This window comes from Musca domestica, unplaced genomic scaffold (assembly GCF_030504385.1).
Source record: "Musca domestica strain aabys unplaced genomic scaffold, Musca_domestica.polishedcontigs.V.1.1 37, whole genome shotgun sequence".
In the NCBI taxonomy this organism is placed as follows: domain Eukaryota; kingdom Metazoa; phylum Arthropoda; class Insecta; order Diptera; family Muscidae; genus Musca; species Musca domestica.
The window spans coordinates 4277385-4303077 of NW_026712321.1; the positions used below are offsets into that span (position 1 = coordinate 4277385).

General features: G+C 35.5%; 3 protein-coding genes across 4 annotated transcripts; 1 reads left to right on the top strand and 2 right to left on the bottom strand.

The window, feature by feature from the left end:
* Nucleotides 1-311: 311 nt before the first annotated feature.
* LOC101887558 (CTTNBP2 N-terminal-like protein) lies at nt 312-9908 on the bottom strand. 2 transcript variants are annotated; one of them, XM_011292178.3, is made up of 4 exons: nt 8645-9908; nt 7664-7850; nt 7463-7596; nt 312-4843 (listed from the first exon to the last, which is right to left on the bottom strand). In XM_011292178.3, exons 1-4 carry the CDS (start codon nt 9474-9476, stop codon nt 4167-4169), a joined length of 1830 nt encoding a protein of 609 aa, XP_011290480.1. In that variant the 5' UTR covers nt 9477-9908; the 3' UTR covers nt 312-4166. The 2 variants fall into 2 exon arrangements, with proteins under 2 accessions (XP_011290480.1, XP_005178462.1); XM_005178405.4 differs by having other exon boundaries at nt 312-4846.
* Nucleotides 9909-10690: 782 nt separating this feature from the next.
* Nucleotides 10691-12891, bottom strand: LOC101887387 (nitric oxide-associated protein 1). Its single transcript, XM_011292177.3, has 2 exons — nt 12277-12891; nt 10691-12220 (listed from the first exon to the last, which is right to left on the bottom strand). The coding sequence occupies exons 1-2, from the start codon at nt 12743-12745 to the stop codon at nt 10716-10718; spliced, it is 1974 nt and encodes a 657-aa protein (XP_011290479.1). The 5' UTR covers nt 12746-12891; the 3' UTR covers nt 10691-10715.
* Nucleotides 12892-13647: 756 nt separating this feature from the next.
* LOC101887215 (longitudinals lacking protein-like) lies at nt 13648-25635 on the top strand. The gene is made up of 4 exons (XM_005178403.4): nt 13648-13976; nt 20844-21498; nt 25065-25151; nt 25217-25635. Exons 2-4 carry the CDS (start codon nt 21397-21399, stop codon nt 25409-25411), a joined length of 384 nt encoding a protein of 127 aa, XP_005178460.1. The 5' UTR covers nt 13648-13976; nt 20844-21396; the 3' UTR covers nt 25412-25635.
* The last annotated feature ends 58 nt before the right edge of the window (nt 25636-25693 follow it).

Consider the following 25693-nt stretch of genomic DNA (forward strand, 5'->3'; position numbering starts at 1 on the left):
AAAAAGGAATGAGTGATTTTCTTTGAAATTTTCGAAACAGAAACCTCAAAGTCAAAATTTAAGAAAGAAAAAAGATTTTAGACATAAAAATTTTATTCCGTGTTCCTTCGGGTCTGGCCAAAGAGAAAGACATATAAACAATGTTTCCAAAAATTCCATTTTTTCCATCTTGATTTTCCATGAAATCAAATATATTACCAATTAAAAAAAATATAAATAAGAGATCCCTACATTTTTCCCTATGATATTCTTAGCTGATTAGGAATATTGTTTTCAAAATAAACACAACAACAAAAAAAGAACAAAGTATATTACTGGTGGATCGTCAAGCCATAGTTTATTGTAAAATAACACACACACTTTTTAATTCTTTTCGCTTACGCATCAAATCTATTATACTTAAAAAAACACAATAGCGTTCACATAGGCAGCTTATGGCTAAATTATAAAAAAAAAACATTCTAAAAGATAGCTGCTTTAAAAAAATAATTATATATGTATAGAATAATATAATACTTAAAGATGGAGTTATATAAATTAGCAATTCATAATACAGTTGTTTTTTTTTGTGTGGTAAAATAATGAAAAAATAAAAATAATTGCAAATTAAAATTGAAAAGGAAAAACATTTTTAAAATTTACATATTACAATACACCAACTTGTACTGGGGTTTTTCTTAAGAGTTTTCCTTCGTAACATTTGGAAGAGGAGACACATTTTGAAAAGAGAAATTTTTGTTTGTCAAGAGATTCATTTGTTTCTAAAACCCTTTTAGTGGGTTAGGATGAATTTGGAGTCTAAAATTTGAAAGTACATGAGAATTACTATATTTTTTAAGAGATTCATAGTTTCAAACCAGAAAACAAGGTCTGTTTTTAATGGACAGAGTTTTTTCAGATTAGAAGATGTTTGGAAGTCCTTATGAGGGTAGAATTCTAAAAAATAATTTTTTAAGTTCCTCCAAATGAGGTTTCAAAAAAAAAAAATAAGATTTTTGAAAGGGTTTTCTAATTATTAGGAGATTCATTTGTTTTTAACCGTATTTTGGGGTTAGGTTGAATCTAATTTGGAAGTACATGAAAATTGCTATGTTTCTTAAGAGATTCATTGTTTCAGACAAGCAAGCAACGCCATGTCTTTAATGTATATTATTTTTTGCACGATAGAAGATGGTTAGGGTAAAATTCACAAAAAAAAAAAAAAACATTATCAAAAGTCAGAATTAACAGGTAAAAAAGCAGAAAATTCGGCTATGAATACCCTCCAGCATTTGGAACGATTTTGGCAATTTCAAAAAATAAAATCCGTTAAAAATTCTGTTAAAATCTTAAAAATACCGAATGTAGCCGTTATATTAGGGTCTATACGACGACGTGGACCTGCATAGGCAACTTTTGTCTTAAGCCGTTACAATATTCAAATGAGAAACTTGAATAAAAAATTCGGTGAATAATGTAGATAAAATCATCAAAATTTATGATCGTTTTTGGTTATTCAAAAGGTTGACCCTTTATGGGGGAGGTACCAGAAGAAATGGTCGAATCTCTACCGTCTTTATAACAGACCTTGTGTTAATGGAAATACTCGGATGTACGAAGTCTGAATGGAATCGAATGTTTGTTTCGTGTTTTACGTGGGAAAGGTACCAGAAAGAGTAGACCGATATATGCCATCTTCACACCAGACCTTGGTTTAATAAAAATATTGTGATGTGTGTTATTTGAAGGCAATCGCACACTTGCATCACATTTTATAAAAGTTATAATTATTTAAAAATTTGACCCTTTGTGGGGGAGATACTGGATGGAGTGTCCCAATATTGTCCATTTTCGCATCTGACCTAGCACTGATGCAAATATTAGGATTTGCAAAGATGGAGCAAAATCTGTATATCCTTTCTTCTTCTGTGCTGTAAATTCTTTTTGTTTTGAAAATATTGACATTTTGTGGGGGAGGTACCAAAAGGAGTAGACCTATATTGCCCACCTCTTAACACGATCTAAGTTTGACAATAATATTACGATGTACTGAGTTTGTATCAAATCGGATGCTCCCTTCGAGAGTTATCGTGCGCTCCAGCCAGCCAGACAGACGGATATACGGGCGAACGGACATCGCTAGATCGACTCTAAATGTCCTGAAACGAATTTGGTCCAAAGAGACCTACAGTCTAAAACTGTTTCAGAAAGAAGGGCAGTAGGTCATTCATGCTGATCTTCCATGGACAAAAAACTATTCAAAAAATTCTCCATGGGAAGGAGATCTGTCAAAATGGTTCTTTAGTTAATAATTTACGAAGTTTTCTATTGTTTTTTTAAATATACTTTAATGGTCTATAGTTTTTTTCAAACTTATACTCTGGACAAATTTGTGGTAGACTGAAACTTCTTAAAAAGGCCTTTTCAAGGAGTTAACTCAAGGAGGATACTCTCTTCGAGAGTTATCGTGCGCACCAGCTAGACAGACGGACGGACGGATAGCGCTAGATCGACTCCAAATGTCCTGAAACGGATTTGGTCCAAAGAGACCTAGGTTCTAAAATCGTTATTTCGATGAGACACGTTTTGGACGTATTAAATGATATATACCCTCTCTAGCCATATGGCTGAGGGTAAAAAAAAAACCTTTTAAAAAGTCGAATTTGAAAAGGTTTCTCTGAAAGATTCATTTGTTTTTAAGACCTTTTTTGGAGTTTAGGTTGACTTTGAAGTATGAAATTTTAAAACCTTTAGAAAGAAGGGCGGTGGCCATTCACACTTATCTTCCATGGACAAAAAACTATTCAAGAAATCTTCCATAGAAAGGAGATCTTTAAAAAAGGTTCTTGACGAAATTTTCTTTTTGTTAAAAAAATTTACTTTAATGGTCTATAGCTTTTCAAAAATTCTATTCTAGAAAAATTTGTGGTAGACTGAAGCTCCTTAAAAAGGCCTTTTCGAAGAGCTGAAAAAACATATTAACTTTTTTCTGCAGGCTGTAAACTTCTATTCTTTTACAAAGTTTTGGATTTTTTCAGAAAGACTATTCTGGGCAATTGTTTTTTTAATTATCTTTGTTGGGCAGAACATGGAAAAAGAGCATTTGTAGACGGAAGATTTGTAGGGGGACCTTTTAAAGTATTTTTTCTAAATAGAATATATATTTTTAGGATTTTCATGGTTGAAATTTCCCTCCAAAAATGCATCCATATTCTATTTGTCGACGTCGAAAAGTCGTCTAAACCTTCAAAAAAAAAAAATCTTTTTCTTACAAAGACCGTAAACTTTCCAAAATGTCTTCAATTCCTTTAAAAAAAAATTGGACATTTTATTCAAAAAAGGCTACTCTGGGCAATTTTTTTAAATCTTCTTTGTCTGCAGGACATGTCTTTGTCTATTTTTAAAAGGTCTTTCAGGTAGGAAACCATTCAAAAATCTTCAATAATGATTTTCTTTCAAAAAGAGTATTTATAAACGGAAGATTTGTAGCAGGACCTCTTAAAGTATTTTTTCTAAATTGGATTTTCATGGTTGACATTTTCTTCCAAAGGTTCAATCCTTTTCTGTTGGTAGACGTTGAAAAGTCGTATAAACCTTCCAAATGAATCTTCTTCTCACAAAATATGTTTGAAAGCCATTTTTCAGGCCTGCATCAACTTTCATCTGCTTGTCTTCCAAAATGCTATTGAATGGGAGTGATGAAAAAGAAAATCAGTACCTTGATGTATTGTTTTGAGATTACTTTTGTGGTATTCGAATGATATTCTTCTTGGATTTTATGTCGTTACTTTTTTTGTTTTGTTTTCAAAATTTTGGAATAATTTTCAAGTTTTCTAAATTGTATATATATATGTATGTATACGTACGTATTTTCATCATCATCGTCATCGTGATCAACATCTCATCTGATCATCAAATATATGTAGGTATGTTGTTGTTGTTGTATTTATATATATATATGTGTATAAAGTAATTTAAGAGAGTATTATTGTAGTTGTTGTTGATGGGTTTCTTAGGTTTTGCGACTCTACTCTATATATTTTTTTCTAACTTGCTTTGTTATGTCGATCTGGAGCTGACAGGTTCTAACCGATTAAAACTCGGATCCTTGACTGCCTTGGGAAATGATTTTCTTTTGTTGTTGTTGCTGCTGTTTTCCTGGTTCGGTGATTCCTTTTCCTATTGAATTAATTAATTTTTGCATTGGCAGCTGCAGCAGCGGCCGCGGCAGCAGCAGCACCAGTTATGGAACCCAAACGTGATAGCGACGGCTCCCGTTTTGGTGGTACTATGGGTTTATTAGGAGGTATGGGTGGTGGTGCACCACGGGCCCCTGATGGTGGCACTGTAACTGGCGGCACGGCTATGGGCACCGGATGTGGTGGAGGCGCTTGATCCAGAGAATGACCAGCTGCAGCGGCGGCAGCCAGGGCAGAGTATTTTCCACCTGGTGCCCTTTGTATTGTGGCGGTAGGCTGCATTTTAGGTGAAGGTGATGGTGGCGCCACAGCAGCTGCAACCACTGGCGAGGGTATGACAGGATTTAAAGTTAGCGGTGAGGGTGGTAACATTGTTTCACCACTTGTTGTGGTCGCCAAGGATGATAAGGGTGCCACGGCTGCCGACGATGCTGAAGATGGTGATGCCGATGCTGATGACGGTTGTTGTTGCTGGGAAACCACCGTGGCCATTTGAGGTAAAGGTGTTATAGTAGGAGCTGTTGCTACACCCGTACGTAGATTTTGTCCTGGCGCAAGAGATCGTGCTATACCTGTGGTGGGACCTGATACCGGGACACTAGACACCGTAGCCGTGGGTTGTACAATTTTTGCTATATTAACCATAGATGTGGCACATCCATCTTCTGCTACACATGGGAGACACACGCACGCACACACACACAGAGAGTTTTACAGGATTGTATCAACAAGATAACGGGCGAGGAAGAAGATGAAGAAGTAGAAACAAAACAAAGGAGAAACAAATAACACATATACATTAATTAGTTTAGTTTCATAATTACGCTATGGTTAAGATCTGAATTATGATACAAAATCTTTAAATGAGAACAACAGAGAGAGAGAGAGAGTGGTACAGAGAAAGAAGGAGAGACAGCAAAGGTTAAAGGATATACAACTAGATTTGAGGTGGACAGGAAGAGCAAATTTCTTTTTGTACAAACAACAAACAAACAAAACATAAACAACGAGAGAATGGAGAGACAACATAAGATACCCTACACCACCTTGGAAACAGGGGAGTAGCCCACGGCACATCCTTTGTATCAAATCTAAAGGTTCCTCATTTTTGTCCATAATTGTTATACCCTCCACCATAGGTATGGAGGGATTATCATTCCGTTTGTAACATATATTGTAGACCCCACAAAGTATATGTATATTCTTGATCAGCATAAAATTCTATGTCGATGTAGCGATGTCCGTCCATCTGTCCGTCTGTGGAAATCACTACAGCTTCCGAACGAAATGATGTAGGTTGATAAAAATTTACTCAAATGTATATTATATATGTCGGACTTTTGGTATTAAAAATGGGCCATGTAGGTCCACATTTAAGTATAGCCCCCATATAATGGTACCTCCCGAAATTCGGTATTTTGATGATTTTAGCGACATTATTTACCGGAATTGTTACAAATTTCGTATTTGGAGTTCGTAATGGATACTACAGCCTGTGACAGAAAATTGTCTGTGCAGGTCCACGTCTTCGTATAGCCCCCATATAATGGTACCTCTCTATATTCGGTATTTCAATGATTTAAGCGACATTATTCACCGGAAATGTTTCAAATTTGTTATTTGAAGTTCGTAATGGATACTACAGCCTAAGACAGAAAATTGTCTTCGCAGGTCCACGTCTTCGTATGGCCCCCATATAACAGCACCACTCGGTAATCAGTATTTTATTGATTTTAGCGACATTATTCACCGGAATTGTTTCAAATTTGGTATTTGAAGTTCGTAATGGATAATACAGCCTAAGACAGAAATTTTTTTGTGCAGGTCCACGTCTTCGTATAGCCCCCATATAATGGTACCTCCCGATATTCGGTATTTTATTGATTTTAGCGACATTATTAACCGGAATTGTTACAAATTTGGTATTTGGAATTCGTAATGGATACTACAGCCTAAGACAGAAAATTATCTAGTTCATATCCACGTCTTCGTATAGCCCCCATATAACAATATTTTGATGATTTTAGCGACATTATTCACCGATTTTTTCAAGTTTCGCATTTGAATATTGTAATGGCTTATGACAGATCCACATTATAGACTCAAATATAACTGCTACATTCGGTATTTTTAAGAATTTAACAGAATTTTTAACGGATTTTATATATATATATATATATTTTTTTTTTGAAAATTGCCAAATTCGTTCGAATGGTGGAGGGTATTCAAAGTTCGCCCGGCCGAACGTACAGCTTTTTACTTGTTTTTAATTCACGAGGGCTTTTTCTGGTTTCCATTCGAATGTTTCAAAGAAAGCTCCCCTTATTTTGGTTGGTGTAGGATATAGGTTTTTGTCTCTGTTTTTTTTTTTTTTTTTTTTTTTTTTTTTTCAAATGAATAGTGCAGATTTTTACTAGCTATTCAAATCTTATTATTTTACATAGTTTTATTTTGTTATATTCTACACACGTATCCTTGGGACTAGCAATGAAGTAGTCAATTTAAGGTGGCTCTAAAAAGTGGCCTTGAATTGACTACTGATCCAAATTTATAGGCCAAATTTATTTACACTTGTGTAGAATATACCATACCATAAAATCGCAGTGAAAATCATTAATAAATAAACAAATTGGTGCTGGTGTACAAATGATAACAACATTGGACAACAGAGATAGAGAGAAATAGAAATAAACTTCTTTACAAACAATTTCGATCAAATATCAAGGACAAGGAGAGAAAACTTAATGAAATGAGAATGAAGAAAATGAAGAAGAAGAAAATTAAAAAAAATCACCTTGTTTTTTATACAATTTTCAGATATCTTTGGAATTTGTATAAATTTTTGTAGAGATAGTTACATATAGTAAAAAATTAAACGATTGTTTTGAGGTTCGTTTGGTTTTGTATTTTTTTTTTTTTTTTGGTGGGAAGAGGTATTGGTTTTGTTTCGTTGTTTTTTTTGGTTTAATTCGATTTGTAACGAAAGGAAAAAAAGAAGGTGAAGAAGCAATAAAAAGGAGTTTTTAATAAAAAAAATCAATTTTTTATTATTATTCATTCAAATAGTTGTTGTTTTCGATTTGGCAGGTTTTAAATTTAATAAAAAAACTAAACTTTTAGTATTTTCGCTTTAATAACACTTATTTTGTTAACAAAAACATTTCTGTATTAAAGAAAATTAAAAAGTTTCAAAATTAAATAAATTCACTTAAAAAATAAATATTTAATATTTATCTATTATAAATAAAAATAAAAATTGTCATTTGTTTAAACTCTAAACTTACCACTAAAAGCCCGTGACTTGGCGGCACTACTGCCGCCAGCTAAAGCTGCATTTTGTTGCAATTGTTGTTGATGTTTTTTCAAAGCCTCATTTTCGGCACGCAATGCCAGCAGCTCTTGTTCCAATTCTTTGACCCTATAATAAAATTAAAAATTAAAGTTGGGAAATTAACAAATGAAGGATTAAATTTTATAAAACTTACCTCAATTCCTCTTTAGCCAAATTGGATTTGAGTATTTTACGTTCTTGTTCAAAAGCTGCCTGCTGTTTCTCCAACTCCTCTTCCATGCGTAGAGATTTTTTACTTTCTTCCTCCAAGCCCTCGGCAATGGTGTCGGAACGTTGCTTTTCCTCTGCCAATATTTGGGCCAGATCTTCAGAACGTTTGCCTGGGGAAAGTATGGACAAAAATTGGAATTCTCAATATTTTTACTCCTAAAAATAGTACCTAATATGTAAACGGTCCTCAAAAGGATTTCTCATTGGTAATAAGGTCTTAAATGCAAAGAAGGTCTTTCAAAAGTACTTCTCTAGTACCCTAATATTTTTACTCCTAAAAATAGTACCTAATATACACAAGGTTCTCAAAAGGATTTCTCATTGGAAATAAGGTCTTAAATGCAAAGGGTCTTTCAAAAGTACTGCTCTAGAGAAACGGCCTCCTATGATTCTTTATGTTGCCTTTAAAAGTGGTTCTAGAATCAAAGGACCTTTTGATGGCATTCTATTTAGGGAAGACATTTCAAAACAGCTTCTATGGAAAATATAGCTTTCAAAATGGTTCTATGGATAGAAGACCGTTTCAATGATCTTCTCTACCTTTTAACAATCCTTCCTATGGAAAGAGAACAGAATCGAAGACTCTCAGATTCTTTCAACCCTTTCTATCCGTCACGATAACCTCAATTAAAGGACTTCTGAGATTTTTTAAAAACATTCTATTCAGAGAAGTTATTTTAAAACGGCTTTCTTGTAAAAAATACCATTTCAAAGGCTTCTATGGATAGAAGACCTTTCCAATGGTCTTCTCTATGAATACCTTTGCAACTTATCTCTATGGAAAGAACCCCCTTTTTAACCATCAAGGCAACTTCAATGAACAGAAAACCATTTTAAATGTGTTTTGTGACAGGCCCCCGAAATCATAGACACAAGATTCTGATTCGATCTCTCCTCCACTTACCCTCCTCGATATACTTCATCATGATTTTCTTTCGTTCGGCAATGAGCAGCAACACAATTTGCTTCTGACGATTCCTCTCAAAGTCCAGCGTTTCTTGTAACTTTTTCAAATCTTTCTCCATCTTTTTCACTTTTTCACGTTCCTCCTCTAGCTCTTGCCTCAGCTTGGTACGTTCCAATTCTAAACCGTATGTAATATCATCACCCTGAGCTGTATCATGTTCATGTTTGCGTTTCTCCTCCTCCAGTTCCTGCAGCATACGTTGATTGTTCTCCAACGATTCGGTGAGTATGCTAACCATACGCAAATGTGTGGCCCTTTGCTTGCTAACCATTTGATATTGTTGTTCCATTTGCTGTTCGATTATCTGACGCACTTCCATTTCGGCTTGGGCAGCCTGTGTTGAGGATTCCCGTGATATCAGATTGCCAGATAGGGCAATTTTGTCACGGAATATAGCCGCATGGGGGTCGTTGGGCTGAAGCCTTTTCACTTTGAGCTGTGAAATGTACTGTTTAACCCGTTCATTGCGCAATGCGGCAATAACCACATCGCGGGCTTGCAGTTCACCTTCCAAATAGTATAACATCTTGACCAATTCACTGTGTGGAATTTCAGTTCGTCCGGCTGGTTTAAGGCCGCTGCTGAGGCCGGGTTTAATGGTTTGAAATTCATGGGCAGCACTTACAGTACCAGCTGTATTAGCGCCCAGTCCTCCGGAGCTGCCAGGCAAGCCATTGTCTAGGGAGTGGTCTGTGGCTGCACCGCCGCCTATAAATCGGGCCGTACCACTGTTTTCCGATGCGAACGGATCATTGGCATTTTGTTCCATTTTCTTTTTCTTCCCTCAAAAAGAAGTAGAACAAATCCTTTTTCTCTGTAGAACGGCTCTGTTACAAAGCCCCCTTTTCAATTACATGAATATTGTCGGTATTTTTTCTTTTCTGTTTCTCTTTCTCTTCTTCCTTGTCGTGTCGCGCTCCGAGTGTATATAATATTGTAAGTTTGTATGTGCGTGCACAACCCAGTTCGGAAGTTGTAAATCACAAAATAAACTAAATGAAATGTGACGTCTTCACTATGAATGCAACATTTCCGTTATCCTCTTTGTCGGTTTTATGTTAGAAAAATTAATTTTGTAGATTTCTTCAAATAAATTGATTAAAATGGTCGAAAATATCCTATCCCGAATTTTTTTCGTTCGTTCTTTGTTATTTTTTTTTCTCTGCTTGAACTGTCAAAATTTTTTCGTGGAATGAATGGAATGTGAGTGTGTACCATGTTCCACAAATGTTCAACCTTAAATAAAGGCGTACAGCCTTTCACGTTTCCCTTTTGGTAAGAGGCTTGTTGTTCTTTTGCAAAGCAATTAGGGCATAAAAAAAGAAATTGGTTGCAAAGAAGTAGTTAAGAGAAAGGCAATTGGTATTGAAAGGGTATTGGTGTTAATTATGAATAAACATGATTTATGTTTTTGCTTCTCAATGCAAGTGGCACCTTAATTTACAGAGATGCAATTTTACTCTTAACATGTAATTCGATTATCTGTAATCGATTTTCCTTCATTTTTTGCAATCGTAATAAAGACAGAGACAAATTAAATAGTTTATCGTAACGTTTATATTTTAAAACTATTTGCTTATATCATATATAAGGATTGTTAAGGATTCAGTCTCATTGTTGTTTCTATGAAACATCAGGATAACTACTCTATTCCAGTACTGCTACGATAACAAATTTTTCCTTTATGATATCAAAAAAAAAAAAAAAAAATAACAAAACTAGTAGATTCTTGCAGGTTGTGGAACAAAACATATAAAAACGCAAGACAGGGAAATACGAAATATCTACAAGTGCTGGGCAGTATTCTTGTTCTATGAAAACATGAAATGACTTAGAGGAAATTCCAGAGTTCCCAAAAATAGAAAGCCCCTTTTCACGGCACTTCTTAAAATTAATTAAAATTTTTGCCTTTAAAAGAATAACTACGGCTTCCCTAAAATTGGGGCTTGAAGAAGGGCTAAATTTTAGAAAAAAAAGAACAAATTATTTAAAACTAAAAAACAATTTTTTATTTCTTAAAAATAAAAGGCTTCGACGTATTATAGGCTAATGAATTTCTTATCTTTTTACCAATTAGACGCTCTGCGTATGGTATCAATGATAAGTTTCGACAGTAAATCCCCTTGGCTCCAGGTGTCCAAGCTTTAAATGTACACTCCGTATCGACGGGAATGCGTAAACCCACCCATCCCACCGATGATAGGGTTATATCTGCTGAACAATTTAATTCGTTAATTTTTGGTTTTAAAATATAACCTTTAATTTTGAATTCTTCGGGATGGCATTGCAGACCAGGCCACGTACATGGACGTTTCTCGCCTTCTATAATTTTTGGTACATGCATTAGTGGAGTATTTAAATATTTTTCATACACCTCTTCAGCTCCATCAGTGCGAGCAATCAATGTTGGCAAATTAAAGGAAGCAAACAAAAAAGTTTGTATCCATTCCAATTCTTGCGAATTGCTACCAATGAAATCCAAACGTGCCAAGCCAGCCACAAATAAACTCATTCCTGGCTTTAGGCGATATGCTCGTGGTGATATCATTCGTTGTGGTTGTAACTCCATTAACTCCTTGGGTGTTAGCAGATTTGTGATCTGATCAGGATGCATAACACCAGGAGTGTCATATAGCCATCTTGCCTGCTGGAACTCTTTGCTTTTTTCATTTAAACTGGTAATGGGTTGTGTTCCCTCTCCCATCGAAAAGGGATCTGCCACTTCTACGGCATTATTTTCAACATATGTTCTGCCAATGGTTCCCATGGGTACAACATTTTCAAAGTTACCTGTTTTGCGGGCCTTTTCCAAACGCAATTTTGCCATTTCGGCTTTGGCAAACTTTTCCGATTGCAAACGTTTAAATCTCTGGAAAATTCTTATTTCCGATGGCCTATAGATGGGAAATTTCAACATCTGCAACGTCGTACCAGGCCAGGGACATGTTGTTGCTTTTGGTATCAGATCCGAAACCTGTGGCCTGCTATAGTCAGAATTGAGCAAAATATTAAACAGTGAACTTTTACCAACATTTGTACAACCAACCAGATAGACATCTCCCTTATAGGCCCATATTTTTTGCAATTGTGTTATAAGTTCCTCAATGCCATAACCAGTTTTAGCCGATATCAAGCTGACATGTTTAATATTGAGTCTATCGATTCCGGTCTTAACGATTTCGTCTTTTAGACATTGTTTCACATGATCCAGGTAACCATTGCTGTCCCGCGGCAACAGATCTACTTTGTTACCCACTACAAATATTGGACGTTTAGGTCCCAGAACCTCATGCATACCCGGCCAAATTGAACTGGGGAAATCTAAAAGATCTACAATGACTATTGCCAGGGCGAATTCACTTTTAATGCGGGATATTGTTTCAACGTATGATTCTGGCGTCACCTCTATGTCCAAGGCAATGTTGTAGTGCTTCAGGAAATGACAACGTTGGCAAATAATGGTCTTTAGTTCTTTGGTGGTGCGGCCTTTGAAAATTTCCACCGGTAGGAAGCCTGAAAGAAAAATTTATTGGATTACTTAGCATTCTACATGGGGTTATTAAACTTACCCGGTCTTGTGTGGTGATTACAATGCAAATGTGCTCCACAACCATTGCAGGGGACATTGGAAGACGGTATTGTGGCATCAGCTGTACCCATTTTGTTTTTAACTTCTTTATTTTCATCTAAAGGTCCACTATAATGTTCATATTCTTCCATCCAATCATTTGGAATTTCGGATCCAGTGCTAAGACTATTCAGTTTCGCTTCATTTTGCAGGCGCCTCCTATCCCTTTTTATTTTATTCACCAAAGATCTCTTCAGGCCATAACTCATGTGCTCCTCTTGTGTTTCCAAATATGAACTATAGATTACATTCTGATAGTTTTTGTAACGTTCCTGCGTCTCTAGCCAGGTTTTTTGGCGAGAGCTTATTTTTGTCAATTGCTCGTCTGTTTTTGCAGAGAAATCACGACATACCACTATGGGAAGATGACGTCTACTTAGATTTCGTAGTATGCCGTTTAGTTTTAACATATTTTATAGAAAACTTTTAAAATTTCATTGCTTACGAAATTAATATAATAATTGTAGGAGCTGCATGCAGACAACAAAGTGCAATGGTTTTCTCGACGGCGGCGGCTCATATGGTGACAACCAAACGGCGTTGACATGCTGTTTATCGGTGGCCGCAAATTGAAAGGGTTCTAGAAGAAAGAAAAATTTAGTTTAAAGGGTTCTAGAATACCAAAACGAGAAACATCCTGAAGGAACGTGGGTCAATAACGCTATCTCATCTCATTAAAACAATTAAATTTTTTATTTTGAAATTTCTATTAGAATACCGGCGCGGTGCATTTTCACGACAAAACAAATTAAATTTAAATTTTACTCCTTCACAACATTCACTTCGTTCAACTAAATTTAGTTAATATTGTATACACTTCAAAAAAATAATTTACTATTTTTACAATTTTCTTCAATATCATTAAAGAAAATTCGGATATCGTAGTAAAAATTTGTACTTTCATGCAGTTCTGAAACAGACCAATAATTTTCTGACCACTCTTATACTACTAATGGCAACTAGTTTCTCACCTTAAAGCATATATTTTATGTCGACTTTGAGTGTTGATTGTAGAACTTTGGCGTTTTTGACGGGAATTAGAAATGTTTACACTCTTGCATTTCTGAAACAGATCAATAGTGATTCATCTTTAGGTCTACATATTTTAAAGGTTTCTGTCCCAATTTTTATCGATTTCACATTCGCTTTTTCGGTGTGTGTTTAAATTCCTTGCAAAATATGTTCCACTTTTTTGTGAACTTTCGACAAACACAGTGATGACCGCTAATGTGTACCCCAATTTGATGTGTGCTCCCAGTTCCTTTAACTATTGACGGCGTTATGTTTCCCATCGACGACGTTGTTGTTCTCTCTGGCACGACTCAGTTCTTTCGGACAGCGGTAGGAAAAAAAGCAAGTGCATTAACATTCGAGCTCTTAAAAAAAGAAAGCATCAATAAATCGGAAATAAATAAATTATAATTTCTATTCAATGTGGATATCAATTTACACAAGAAATTTAAGAAACAACAAATAAATACACGAACCGTGGTAAAGAAAGTACAGTGAAAATAATTTGGTGTCTTTTTTCGTTTGAGAAGAAAGAAGAAAATTCGAAGAAGAAAGAATCGGAGAAAATTTGTGTGAAAGGGAGAAATATTGCAAAAGAAGAAAAAAGGGTTCATCAATCCTCGAAAGAAGGTAAGAAGAGATAAATTGTACACTTATGAAGGGAAAAATTAAATACGTAGAAATGAAGACTTTATGCTTGGTTATTGCGAAATCAAGCGTTGGTTAGCTGGCTATGGTGATGATGATGGATTTTTCTTGGTTGTTTGTGCTCATATTGTGTTGTTGTTGTTTAAGAAAGAAGAGTGAGTGAGTGGCTTGTGTTTATGCATGTGTGTGTGTGTTTTTATTGTAAATAGGAGTCGTACGGCAGAAAAAATGTTTTTTATTTGTTCGTCCATTTGTGTGAAAGAGAATAGAGAGATCGTACAAGAGTTACCAGACAGTTTTCAGTTGTATTTGTTGTAAAGCGCAGTGAAAGAGAAAAAAGGTGAAAGGTGAGATATGGTAGTGGAATATCAAACAATGTTGTTTGATGGAAAAGAAGCGAAAACTCATATAAAATACAAATAGCACAACATGCCAGGAAATACATTTTAATGTGTTCAGTATTATTTTTTTGCATTTGAGAGTAATTTGTGTTTACAAAATTGTCGGGTGTATGGTCTCCTTAGTTTGAGGATCTAGTAATTTCTTTGTGAGTATTACACATGGAAAATTAACAAAGTTCATTTTGTAAAAACAAAAAAAAAAAAATAACTTGAGTAACCTTTACTTATAGTATATCAATTTACTACTTAGTTTATTGTATATTACTTTCTTTGCAATGTTGCATTCCCACGCTTTTTCAATTTTTGATATGTCATTTCCTTTATGTGTTGAGCTGTCTGGTCTAATCCATGCTTTCTTTGTATTGTGGCATTCTCTTGTGTACGCCGCACGACACATTAATTTCCCCCATTTTTTGTTGTGGTGTCTTTTCTTGCATTTTGTCTTCTTCTGTTCGCCGTCGTCATCTGTCTTCCCTTTGAGACAACACAACTTTCATTGTTATGTTTTTCTCCTTAATAACAAACTCAGTCTTCCCTCTTCTTTCTTTTGATATGGTACGGTTATTGTTTTTCTTTCTCTTTCCTTAGGCGTTTAGTTCTATAATCTGTTGAAAATAACCAACTAGCCAGGTTTATTGCAGCATCGTTGTTTAGTTTATCCGCCTTATTCAGTTTTTTCTCAACATTTGGGGAAATATTCAAATGGTAATAGATGTGAGAAGAATTCATCTTTTAGTCCCTTTTTATTTTGTTCTATTTTAATGTAGTGAACAATCATGCTTTTCAAATCATATTTTTGACAAACTTTATGTGTAGAGGTTCGCTAAAGGATACCCAAATTACTTTAATACTAAAATGCTACTTATGTGATAGATTCCCTTCGCTGAAAGTTATTTGCCTGAGATAAACAAATTAAAAATATATCTCGTCGCCGTCAAAACGTTCTACCGGCTCTGCATTCAATGGTGTACAAAAACAAAATGAAGGTGCATTTCTTTGTATTGTTTTTCCTACCATGGTTCACGTCTTTATTTTTCTTTTTCTTCAGTAGTTTTTTTTGTTATTGTTATTTTCTATGCTCTTTTTTGTTCTCTTCTCCTTGGTTGTGAAATCATCTCTTGTGTTGTAAAGGATGGTGCATTAGTGTGTGAGAGTACATTTGGCATTTTTGTGTTTTGTTTACTTGCGACACCCCATACACTTTGAATTTGCTGCACCACATCATACTTCACTTTTGGTTTCTAGGTAATTTTGTCTTTATTTATTGTTCTTGTTTTTGTAAATAAGTTGACTTGTGTTTAGAAATAAGACGGACAAAGATTAAAAATGTGTTAAATTATAAATGAGTGTTACTTTTGGATGTCTTCGAAAAGACTTTGACAGATGACTGTTAAAATGGTGGGAAACTTTGTCCACAGCTGATTTATGCCATAGAAAATGTATTAGATAATTTTTGCGTTTGATTTGTTAAAAATTTGTGAAAATCAAAGAAAATATATTTTTAAATGGAAAAATCAACATAATTTCCGAGACTGGTAACAGATGTGGCCAAAAAATCGTAAAATCTAAATCTGTTTCTTAAAGTGTTGTCTATTTTACATTCTTAGTTGTTCGTGCAGAAGTACTTTAAACAAGCAATAGATACCCATTAATCACCAAATACTGCAGTTCCATCTCCGTAGACCAGAAATGTTGAAACAATTTGCACATAGGATCCTATTTACGCCGTCGTTGTATCGACCATTGCAAGATTTTAGAAGACATCATTCACAAAAACCTACATACACACAATCTATAGCCACCGAACAAACAAACAAAACATTTCCACTACCTATAACTCCTACAAGGCATATGACTTTGTGAAGAAGAGAATTTACACACAAACCCAAATGAAAAGCAGCATTATTACAATCCGTCAGTCGCCGCCATCGGAGCCGCAAGAGCATTTACTTACCATGATGGTGATGATGATGATGACGATGACGACGACGACGACTAGGGCGATGACGAAAACAATCTAAACAACAACTACCACATTATACAATTTTTGTTGCTATCTGTCCATACTATAGCATTTGTATTTTTTTTTCGAAATTCCATTTGAAATTCAACCATCACGATATTCTAGGGAACTTCAAATATTTTCCATTTTTTTTTGTTTTTTTGCTTATTCTAGATTAGTAGGAGTAGAGAAGAAGTTTGCTGTCTGTCTGCTGTAGTTGGTTGCCGTTTGCAGATTGTGTACTTTTACGTTAACATTGCTTTGTGTGTGTGTGTGTGTTTTCTAGCATAGAAAAGATTGGCTGGTATGTTGGCAATTTTTTTTCCGAGAATGTTAAAGTTCAATGGAGAAGACAGTTTCGATAGATTTAAAAGTTGATTTGAAAGGTTACGATTAAACTGATGATGGTTAATTTTTAATGTTAATATTTAATTAAAATTATTTCATTCATTTTTTTAGAATTTGGAATTCAATTCCGGGCCTAGAAGATTGACTTCATTTTCGAAACAATTAGGAATAAAGTCCAGAAAAATAGGAACGAACAAACAAAGGCAATGAGGAGATATTATTAGAATCTATAATAATTTAAACAAAATAATTAGAGTTATATTTGTTTTAGCCATTTGAAACTGTTTTCAATATGGACCAGAACCATTGTTTGTTGTTACGGAGAGCGTTAGTTGTGAAATCGTAATCATAACAGAGGTAGAAGGTAGCTTCTGAACGAAATGAAGTAGATTGATAAAATTTTACTCAAATGTATATCATGTCTGCAGGACTTTTTGTATTAAAAATGGGCCATGTAGGTCCATGTATTCGTATAGCCCCCATATAACGGTACCTCCCGATATTCGGTACTTTGTTGATTTTAGTGACGTTATTCACCGGAATTGTTTCAAATTTGCTTCTTGAGGTTCGTAATGGATACTGCAGCATATTACAGGAGATTGTCTGTGCAGGTCTACGTCTTCGTATGGCCCCATATAATGGTACCTCCCGATATTCGGTACTCTAATGATTTTAGCGACATTTTTCACTGGAATTGTTTCAAATTTGGTATTTGAGGTTCATAATAAATACTACAGCCTAAGAAAAAAAATTGTCTGTGCAGGTCCACGTCTTCGTATAGCCCCCATATAACGGTACCTCCGGATATTCGGTATTTTGATGATTTTAGCGACATTATTCACCGGAATTGTTTCAAATTTGCTTCTTGAAGTTCGTAATGGATACTGCAGCATATTACAGGAGATTGTCTGTGCAGGTCCACGTCTTCATATAGCCCCATATAATGGTACCTCCCGATATTCGGTATTCTAATGATTTTAGCGACATTATTCACCGGAATTGTTTCAAATTTGGCATTTGAAGTTCGTAATGAATATTACAGCCTAAGACAAAAAATTGTCTGTGCAGTTGCACATTTTGGTATATCCCGCATATAATAGTACCTCCTAATATTGATAATTATAGCTACATTATTCACCGATTTTTTTCAAGTTTGGAATTGAATATTGCAATGCCTTATGACAAAAGTTGCCTATCGAGGTCCACGTCGCCGTTTAGACCCTAATATGACTTTTATCGGATTTTATTTTTTTGAAAATTGCCATATTTGTGCCAAATGGTGGAGGGTATTGAAAGTTGGGCCCGGTCGAACTTACAGCTTTTTTACTTGTTTAATACTCCAATTACCACCTTCTTACTTATTTGGAAGCCATTGATAACCCTTCCAAAAAGTCACAAACTTCTAAATAATAGCACTAATGTACCTACCTCTTGTAAACTAACAACTTTTGTTTTTGTAGGCCTCACTGTGCCCACCAACAAAGGCTTTTGCGGAGCCATAATTTTTTCGCTTTAGCTCAAAAGACTAAAAGCGAAAAGTCTTATTGCAAGGCAACCACCCCCCCCCCCCCCCAAAAAAAAAAAAAAAAAAACAACAACAACACTACTGCTACTGATAATAATGATGACGATGAGTTGGAAGCCTTGTTTGTGTGTGTGCGTGTGTGTTTGTATGATGATTGTGTATTCTTCATACAGAAGTAAATTCAACACAAATTACACTCAATTTTTTGTTTCTATAGCATGAGGTAAATTTTCTGTTTAAAAACATTGTTGTGTGTTGTGCAGAAATTGCCTTGAAAAGTGAAAGGCATGTTATGGTTGTGCTTAACGTATTTGTTGTTGTTGTTATTGTTACTTTTTTTCTCTTTTGAATCGTACGTAATGCTGCTGTTGTGTGTGCAGCATTTGTATGACATTTCATTTTTTTCATAATAAATATTAGGGGTATTCATTCAGTATGGAAATAAATGGATGAATGTGAATGAAGAAGTCTTTATATCTTTTTTGAGATTACAACTATTCGGTTAGGGTCATGTGTTCTAAGTCAAACCTACTTAAAATTGGAGGAATATGATATGAATTAATCGCTATTGAATATCATTTTTTAATTGTTAAACTTAGTAATTTTCCAAAATCATGATGTTTTTTTCTTTCCTTCTTTATTCAGTAGGAAAATATTCCAATTAGCAGCAAGTAGTTAGACTCGATTTCAAAGGTTTTATTTGTTTATTCGCTTGGCAGGCTTTCAGAAAACATCCTGCTTTGTTTAATTATTTTTCCCCAGGTTTACCAATTTGTATGGCATAGACAAATATTTTAGTGATCCTCCGGTTTTCCTTTTAGTAAAGGGTTTGGTATGAAATTGTAAACTATTTGGAAATGGAATTTTTTTTATTTTCAGAAAATAGAATTTGGTTTTCTTAGTAACGGGTAATTAGCTTTTGGCATCGTATACAGGGTGAGATGAAAAAACTGCAACCAACTTCAGACTGCTGTCATTTCTAAGCCACTCGTCCGACAGCTGTTAAAATTACAAATTACAAAAGCGTACAAAAGCATTTTGGTGAGAATTTTCCAGAAAAAAAGTTATTCGTGATGGAATTCGAGCGTGTTAGTGTGATTTCTTTATATTTGGCTACAAGTGGCTATAGTGCATCGAGCACTCCAGCCTTTAAATGTGCATAAATTTTTTGTGTCTCGTACAATCACTCTTTACCGTAACACTGGTAACGTAGCTCGACGTCAAGGAAGTGGACGAAAAAAACAGCAACATCAGCAGAAATGGTTCTAACATTAAAGAAACGATTTGATCGAAACCCGCGTCGCAGTGGCGGAAAATGGCTTGTGAGCTGAACATATCGCAATATTCCATTCGGCAAATATTGAAAAATGAGCTCGGGGCAAAACCATTGAAATTCCAAAAAGTGCAAGAACTTACACCGCAACGGAAAGAAAATGGACTCAAAAAAGCTAAAAAGTTTCTTCGCTTGGCCGAAACTGGTGAACTGCCGAAGTTGGTTTCTCCGATGAGAAAACATTCGTTGTCCAGCAGTTTGTGAACAAAAAAAAAAAAAAAAATAATCGTGTTTACTTGCCAAAGAGGTAAGCTGAGAATGTGCACGTTCGGTTGGTCAGCAGAACTCAAGCGCCGGCAATGGTGATGGCGTGTGCCGCCATAACAGCTCTCGCTCTCCGCTCGTATTAATCGACCGTGGTATCAGAATACATGCCGAATATTATCGCTAAATTATTCTGGAGAGTGTATTAAAGCCTTGGGCACGCAAACATTTTGGCCGCAGACCTTGGACATTCGAACAGGACTAAGCACCATCGTACTCAGCACGTGCCACCCAATAATGGTTACAAAATGAGGTTCCTCGCTTCATTTCCAGCGCACCTTGGCCACCAAAATCTCCGGATACCAATCCGTTGGACTATTGTGTCTGGAGTATTTTGGAAAGCAAGGTTGGCACTAAAAAATACCAAAGTATCGATCACCTCAAGCAAACGCTTCGCCGGGAATGGGTCAAAATACCGCAGAGCAATATTCGGGTGATGGTTTCATTGGCCGTTTGAAGGCTATAATTCGTGCCAAAGAGGGCCAATCGAACAAATCTAAACTTATTCTAAAATTTAATGCTATTTCCGACATTTTTTTCTTGCATTCAATAAAATTAAAAATGTAAAAATGATGGCGTTTGACGTTGTTGCATTTTTTTATCTTACCCTGTATTAGCAGCAAGTAGCTAGGCACCATCCTGCTTTGTTTATTTATTTTTCCCAGGTTTACCTATTTTTATGTGGCATAAACGATAATTTTAGTGAGCCCTCCGGTTTTCTTTTAGTGTAGGATTTGGTGTGAAATTTTAAACTATTTGGAAATGGAATTTTAGTCATTTTCAGAAAAGAGTATTTGGTTCTCGGCTATTTAGCTTTTGGCTTCTATAAACAGAGCTCATTCCGAAATTAAATTTTTGAGAACTTTTAGAAAAACTTTGCTGTGAAGAAGTCTCTAGAAAGTATTTTTTATATTTTTGCACTTTTGTACTTGTACAAAATTTACTAATCAATTCCTCTGTTCTCTTCTATTTTCAGAATTTCCATTGGTGACTAATATTTGTTTGACCAAAACGCCAAAACCAAAGATCCACATATACTTCGCAACAATTTTCTTTTTTTCCATCTTATTAAAACGAAATTGTAACGTCTTTTTCGTAGAAACTAGACTTTTCTGGACAAAAAAAAAATTGCTGACAACACCACGCTACCAACACCGTTCAGTACTACTTTTGACCTTGTTTGTGTCTTTCTTTCATTTAATTTCGATTGCTTGTTGCGGCATTACTTCAAGTGACACAGAAAAAGGGCCATCATACATTTGCTTTGCGTTGCGTTTTTTTGGAGTTTTCATATTTTTTTGCGGCCAGAAAAACAAGCGGAATAAAATTACAGCAACAACCAAAAGCAGCAGCACCAGCAGATCAGAGAAAGAGTCAATAACACTTTCTCCCACCGACGATAGAGTCACACACACACACACACACACAAACAAGCCAGCAAAGCGTCTTAGACAAACGTCTACCACAACAACAACAACAACAAACACCAATAAAAGCGCGTGCGCCAAACTCACACAAACGGCTTTTTAATGATGTCGTCCGATCAACAGTTCTTTTTAAAATGGAACGATTTTCAAACGAATATGGTCACGTCGTTTCGACACCTAAGGGATGAGAAAAGTTTTACAGATGTAAGTATTTGCCAACTAGGAACCCAATTTTATTTGAAGAGATTTCATTTCATATTTTCGTAGAGAAGATTCCAATACCGGAGGTATTCAATTTGAATAAAAAGATGCTCAAAAATGCAGAGCTCTTAATATTTTATAGAGACGACTACTTTTACCATCTCGTACCAGACCGCCTGGGTTTTGTCACTACCATCAATAAACCAAGTTATTGAAAAAAGAATCTTTACAAAATCGAGAACGTTTAATTTCACATTTCATTCATAGATTCGAATCCCAGAGGTATGCAATTTGAATGAAAATTTCCAATGGAGAAACCTCGAACGAGTAGAACTCTTAATTTTTTTTTATAGAGATAACTACTCTAACCTTCTCATACCAGACCGGCTGGGTTTTTCACTTTCACTAAAAAACCAAGTTATTGAAATACGAATCTTAACAAATTCGGGAACGTTTCATTCATAGATTCGAATCCCAGAGATATGCAATTTGAATGAAAATTTCCATTAGGGAAACCTGTAAAATGGCAGAGCTCTTTATATTTTCATAGATATGACTACTCTAACCATCTCATACCAGACCGGAAGGGTTTTTCACTACTACCAAAAAACCAAGTTATTGAAATAGTAATCTTAACAAAATCGGGAACATTTGATTTCAAAATTTTCTAGAAAATTGTTATTGTGAAAATCTCCAAGGCAGAGCTCTTTATATTTTCTTCTGGATGACTACAATGGTTTTTCTAATATCAGACCGGCTGTGTGTCTCATGCACCACCACTTTAACCTTGAATACAGTGTACAAGCCCTGTATTGTCATTGTACGGGCATAAGAGAACTTAGTTAAGATAGTGTGTTATATGAGAAGTAGCCTGTGTATTCTGGACGAAAACCTGGGGCACATGTTCAATTGTCGCCATTTCCTACTAGTCTCCGTAAAACATGCATCACTCAATTTTATTATTGCCTTGAAAGGCAACATGGACGAAGTTTTACAACAAATCTATGTGGACTTCCAAAGTAAAAGCTCATTAGTCGCATGGGAAAGGCATGACATTATAAAATGTTCCCATATATCTTCATCTGATTTCTATGTTATTCTCCGCCATATGTGTAAGCAAGTACTTCAAATTTGGCGGAAATCGATTCAGATTTTGCTATAGCTGCCATATACAGGATGAGATAAAAAAACTGCAACAAAGTCCAGCGCCATAATTTTACATTTTTTTTTTTTAATTTTATTGAATAAAAGTAAAAAATGTCGGAAATTGCATCAAATTTTAGAAAAAGTTTAGATTTGTTCGAATTGGTCACCTGTGGCACGAAGGTATGGCCTTCAAATGGCCAATGAAATGTATTTTGGCCCATTCCCGACGAAGCGCTTGCTTAAGGTGATCGACACTTTGATATTTTTTAGTGCCAACCTTGCTTTCCCAAATACTCCGGATTGGTATCCGGAGATTTTTGTGACAATTGTGCGCTGCAAATGAAGCGAGGAACCTCATTTTGTAACCATTCTTGGGTGGCGCGTGCTGGATGCGATAGTGCTGAGACCTATTGGAATGTCCAAGGTCTGTGGCCAAAATGTTTGCCTTGAATACACCTTCCAGAATATTTTCGCGATAATATTCGGCATTTATTCTGATGCCACGGTCGATTTATACGAGCGGAGAGTGGAGAGCGAACATTGGCTGTTATGACGGTCCACACCATCATCATGGCCGGCGCTTGAGTTCTGGTGGCCAACCGAAGGTGCACATTTTCAGCTAACCTCTTTGGCAAGTAAACACGGTCATTTTGTCTGTTTGCAAACTGCTGGACAAGAAATGTTTTCTCTTCGGAGAAAATCAAATTCGGCAGTTCACCACTTGCCAAGCCAAGCGAAGCAACTCCTTAGCTCTTTTGAGTCTATTTTCTTTCTGTTGCGGCGTAAGTTCTTGCACTTTTTGGAATTGAAATGGCTCTACCCCGAGCTCATTTTTCAATATTTGCCGAATGAAATATTACGATATGTTTAGCTCACAAGCCATTTTTCGGCCAATGCGGTGCGGGTTTCGATCAAGTCGTTTCTTTACTTTTCGAGGCATTTTTGCTGATGTTGCTGTTTTCTTCCGTCCACTTCCTTGACGTCGGGCTTCGCTACTAGTATCACGATAACGAGCAATGGTACGAGACACAAAAGATTTATTCACATTAAAATGCTGGAGTGCTCTAACGATAGCCACTTGTGGTTTTCCAGGCAAATAAAAAGAAATCACACTATCACGCTTGAATTCCATCACGGAATAATTTTTTTTCTGGAAAATTCTCACCAAAATACTTATGTATGCTTGTAAACAATATAACGAGCTGTCACTGGAATAATTTTAACAGCTGTCGGACGAGTGGCTTAGATATGACAGCATTCTGAAGTTGGTTGCAGTTTTTTCATCTCAGCCTGTATATGTTTCACCCGATTTGTTGTTTAAGTCCCTCATATTCGTAATATGCACTCCAAGACAGTGATATTTGGTACCAGATATCGCATACAGCTCAGAAATACCTCTGGAAAATTTTATCGAGTTCGGTTCAGATATGGTTATATATCTTTTTCCGATTCCACGTTTATTTTTCAACAAATTATTAATATCAGCCCGAATGGAAGTAGCCTCGAAACAAGTGCCTTAAATTTATTGAGAATCGTTTCAGATATAGCTACAGCTCCCATAAATTATTGTGTTTGAGTTTTATTTATAGAAAAAAGCCTTGGTAATTATATGTTTCAAGATTTTGGCTGAAGATCCACTCCAAGAGAAAATAGGACCATCTATCGCCCTGTTATGAAAAAGTGATTTTCTTTTGCAGCTACTTTCTTTGGCATTAGCAATAAACCTTTAATTGCAATACAATTCGTTGACTTCAAAGGCAACGCTAATCTTACCAGTATGAACATGGCAAAATACTATTTAGGGATATGTAGGTCGACTTTGGTCCATTTGATTTTTAAAAGTAAAATGAGGTTAACACATGTAAATTGTCTTAAATCTGAACTTTTTTCATGGCAAACTATCGTATATTCATCCGATTTGGTGTTTAAGTCCCACACTATCGTAATATGCACCCTACAACAATGATATTTGGTACCAGATCTCAGATACAGCTCTGAAATACCTCTGCCAAATATGGAATATATAATTCATATTGACCTTCAACCGATTTCACGGTTGTTGTGCACCGAATTGGATGTATTTTTTTCGACGATTTCGCCCTGTTATTTTTTTCCGAGAATGGAAGACCAGAAGCACTTCCTTTATATACTCCTTACTAGACCTTTCGAAAGAAGGCCTAAGTATAAGTTTTTTCCAAAATAGTTGTTTTCCAGAGGAAGATCTAAATACAATTAGAATCTTCCTTAAAAGTGTCTTGCAAGAGGACCAATAAGTTCTTTTTAAAAATGGCCTGTATGATGTTGAACAATGAGGATATACCTTTTGAAGAGTATCGTGGTTTAAATGATTATAGCAAAATGTATTTTTTTTTTTGATTTTTTTTTAAATTATTTTTTATCCTAATTTATTTACTTTTTTCCAGGTAACACTTGCTTGTGAGGGACAGACATGTAAAGCACACAAAATGGTACTATCAGCTTGTAGTCCGTATTTCAAAGCCTTGTTAGAGGTAAGTGTCTAAAGTCTCCATACCTCACAAAACTATTAAAAATGTTTTCTATTATTTATTTGCAGGAAAATCCCTCCAAGCATCCCATCATAATCTTAAAGGACGTTTCCTATATACATCTGCAAGCTATACTAGAATTCATGTATGCCGGTGAGGTGAATGTATCACAAGAGCAATTACCTGCATTCCTAAAGACAGCTGATCGCCTAAAAGTGAAAGGTCTGGCAGAGACACCCAGTTCTATAAAGCGGGAGGGTTGATGGTGGTAAAGCTAAGTTATAAATCATACATACATACATGGAAAACTCTTTAACACAAAACACACACACATACACACACTTCTTTTTTAATTTCGTATCCATTTTGGAATATTATAAACAATGTTTGTGCTAAGTATACCTAAACCCCAAACAATATTGATTAAAAAAAAAACAGGACAAGTACAGCTATACACACACACAAACGAGACTTTTTAACGCAGAAATATTATTTTCATAAAGAATCCTAAATTGCTCCTCCACTCACTCACTCAATCCCCATAA

What these genes read in the sequence shown, in the direction of transcription:
- LOC101887558 (XM_005178405.4), bottom strand. Translation starts at nt 9,476, where the DNA reads ATGGAACAAAATGCCAATGATCCGTTCGCATCGGAAAACAGTGGTACG. An exon ending in GATGAAGTATATCGAGGAGG is followed by an intron (nt 7,851 to 8,644) that starts GTAAGTGGAGGA and finishes TACTTTCCCCAG; the next exon opens with GCAAACGTTCTGAAGATCTG. An exon ending in TTGGCTAAAGAGGAATTGAG is followed by an intron (nt 7,597 to 7,663) that starts GTAAGTTTTATA and finishes ATTTTATTATAG; the next exon opens with GGTCAAAGAATTGGAACAAG.
- LOC101887387 (XM_011292177.3), bottom strand. Translation starts at nt 12,745, where the DNA reads ATGTTAAAACTAAACGGCATACTACGAAATCTAAGTAGACGTCATCTT. An exon ending in TAATCACCACACAAGACCGG is followed by an intron (nt 12,221 to 12,276) that starts GTAAGTTTAATA and finishes TTTTTCTTTCAG; the next exon opens with GCTTCCTACCGGTGGAAATT.
- LOC101887215 (XM_005178403.4), top strand. Translation starts at nt 21,397, where the DNA reads ATGATGTCGTCCGATCAACAGTTCTTTTTAAAATGGAACGATTTTCAA. An exon ending in ATGAGAAAAGTTTTACAGAT is followed by an intron (nt 21,499 to 25,064) that starts GTAAGTATTTGC and finishes ACTTTTTTCCAG; the next exon opens with GTAACACTTGCTTGTGAGGG. An exon ending in ATTTCAAAGCCTTGTTAGAG is followed by an intron (nt 25,152 to 25,216) that starts GTAAGTGTCTAA and finishes ATTTATTTGCAG; the next exon opens with GAAAATCCCTCCAAGCATCC.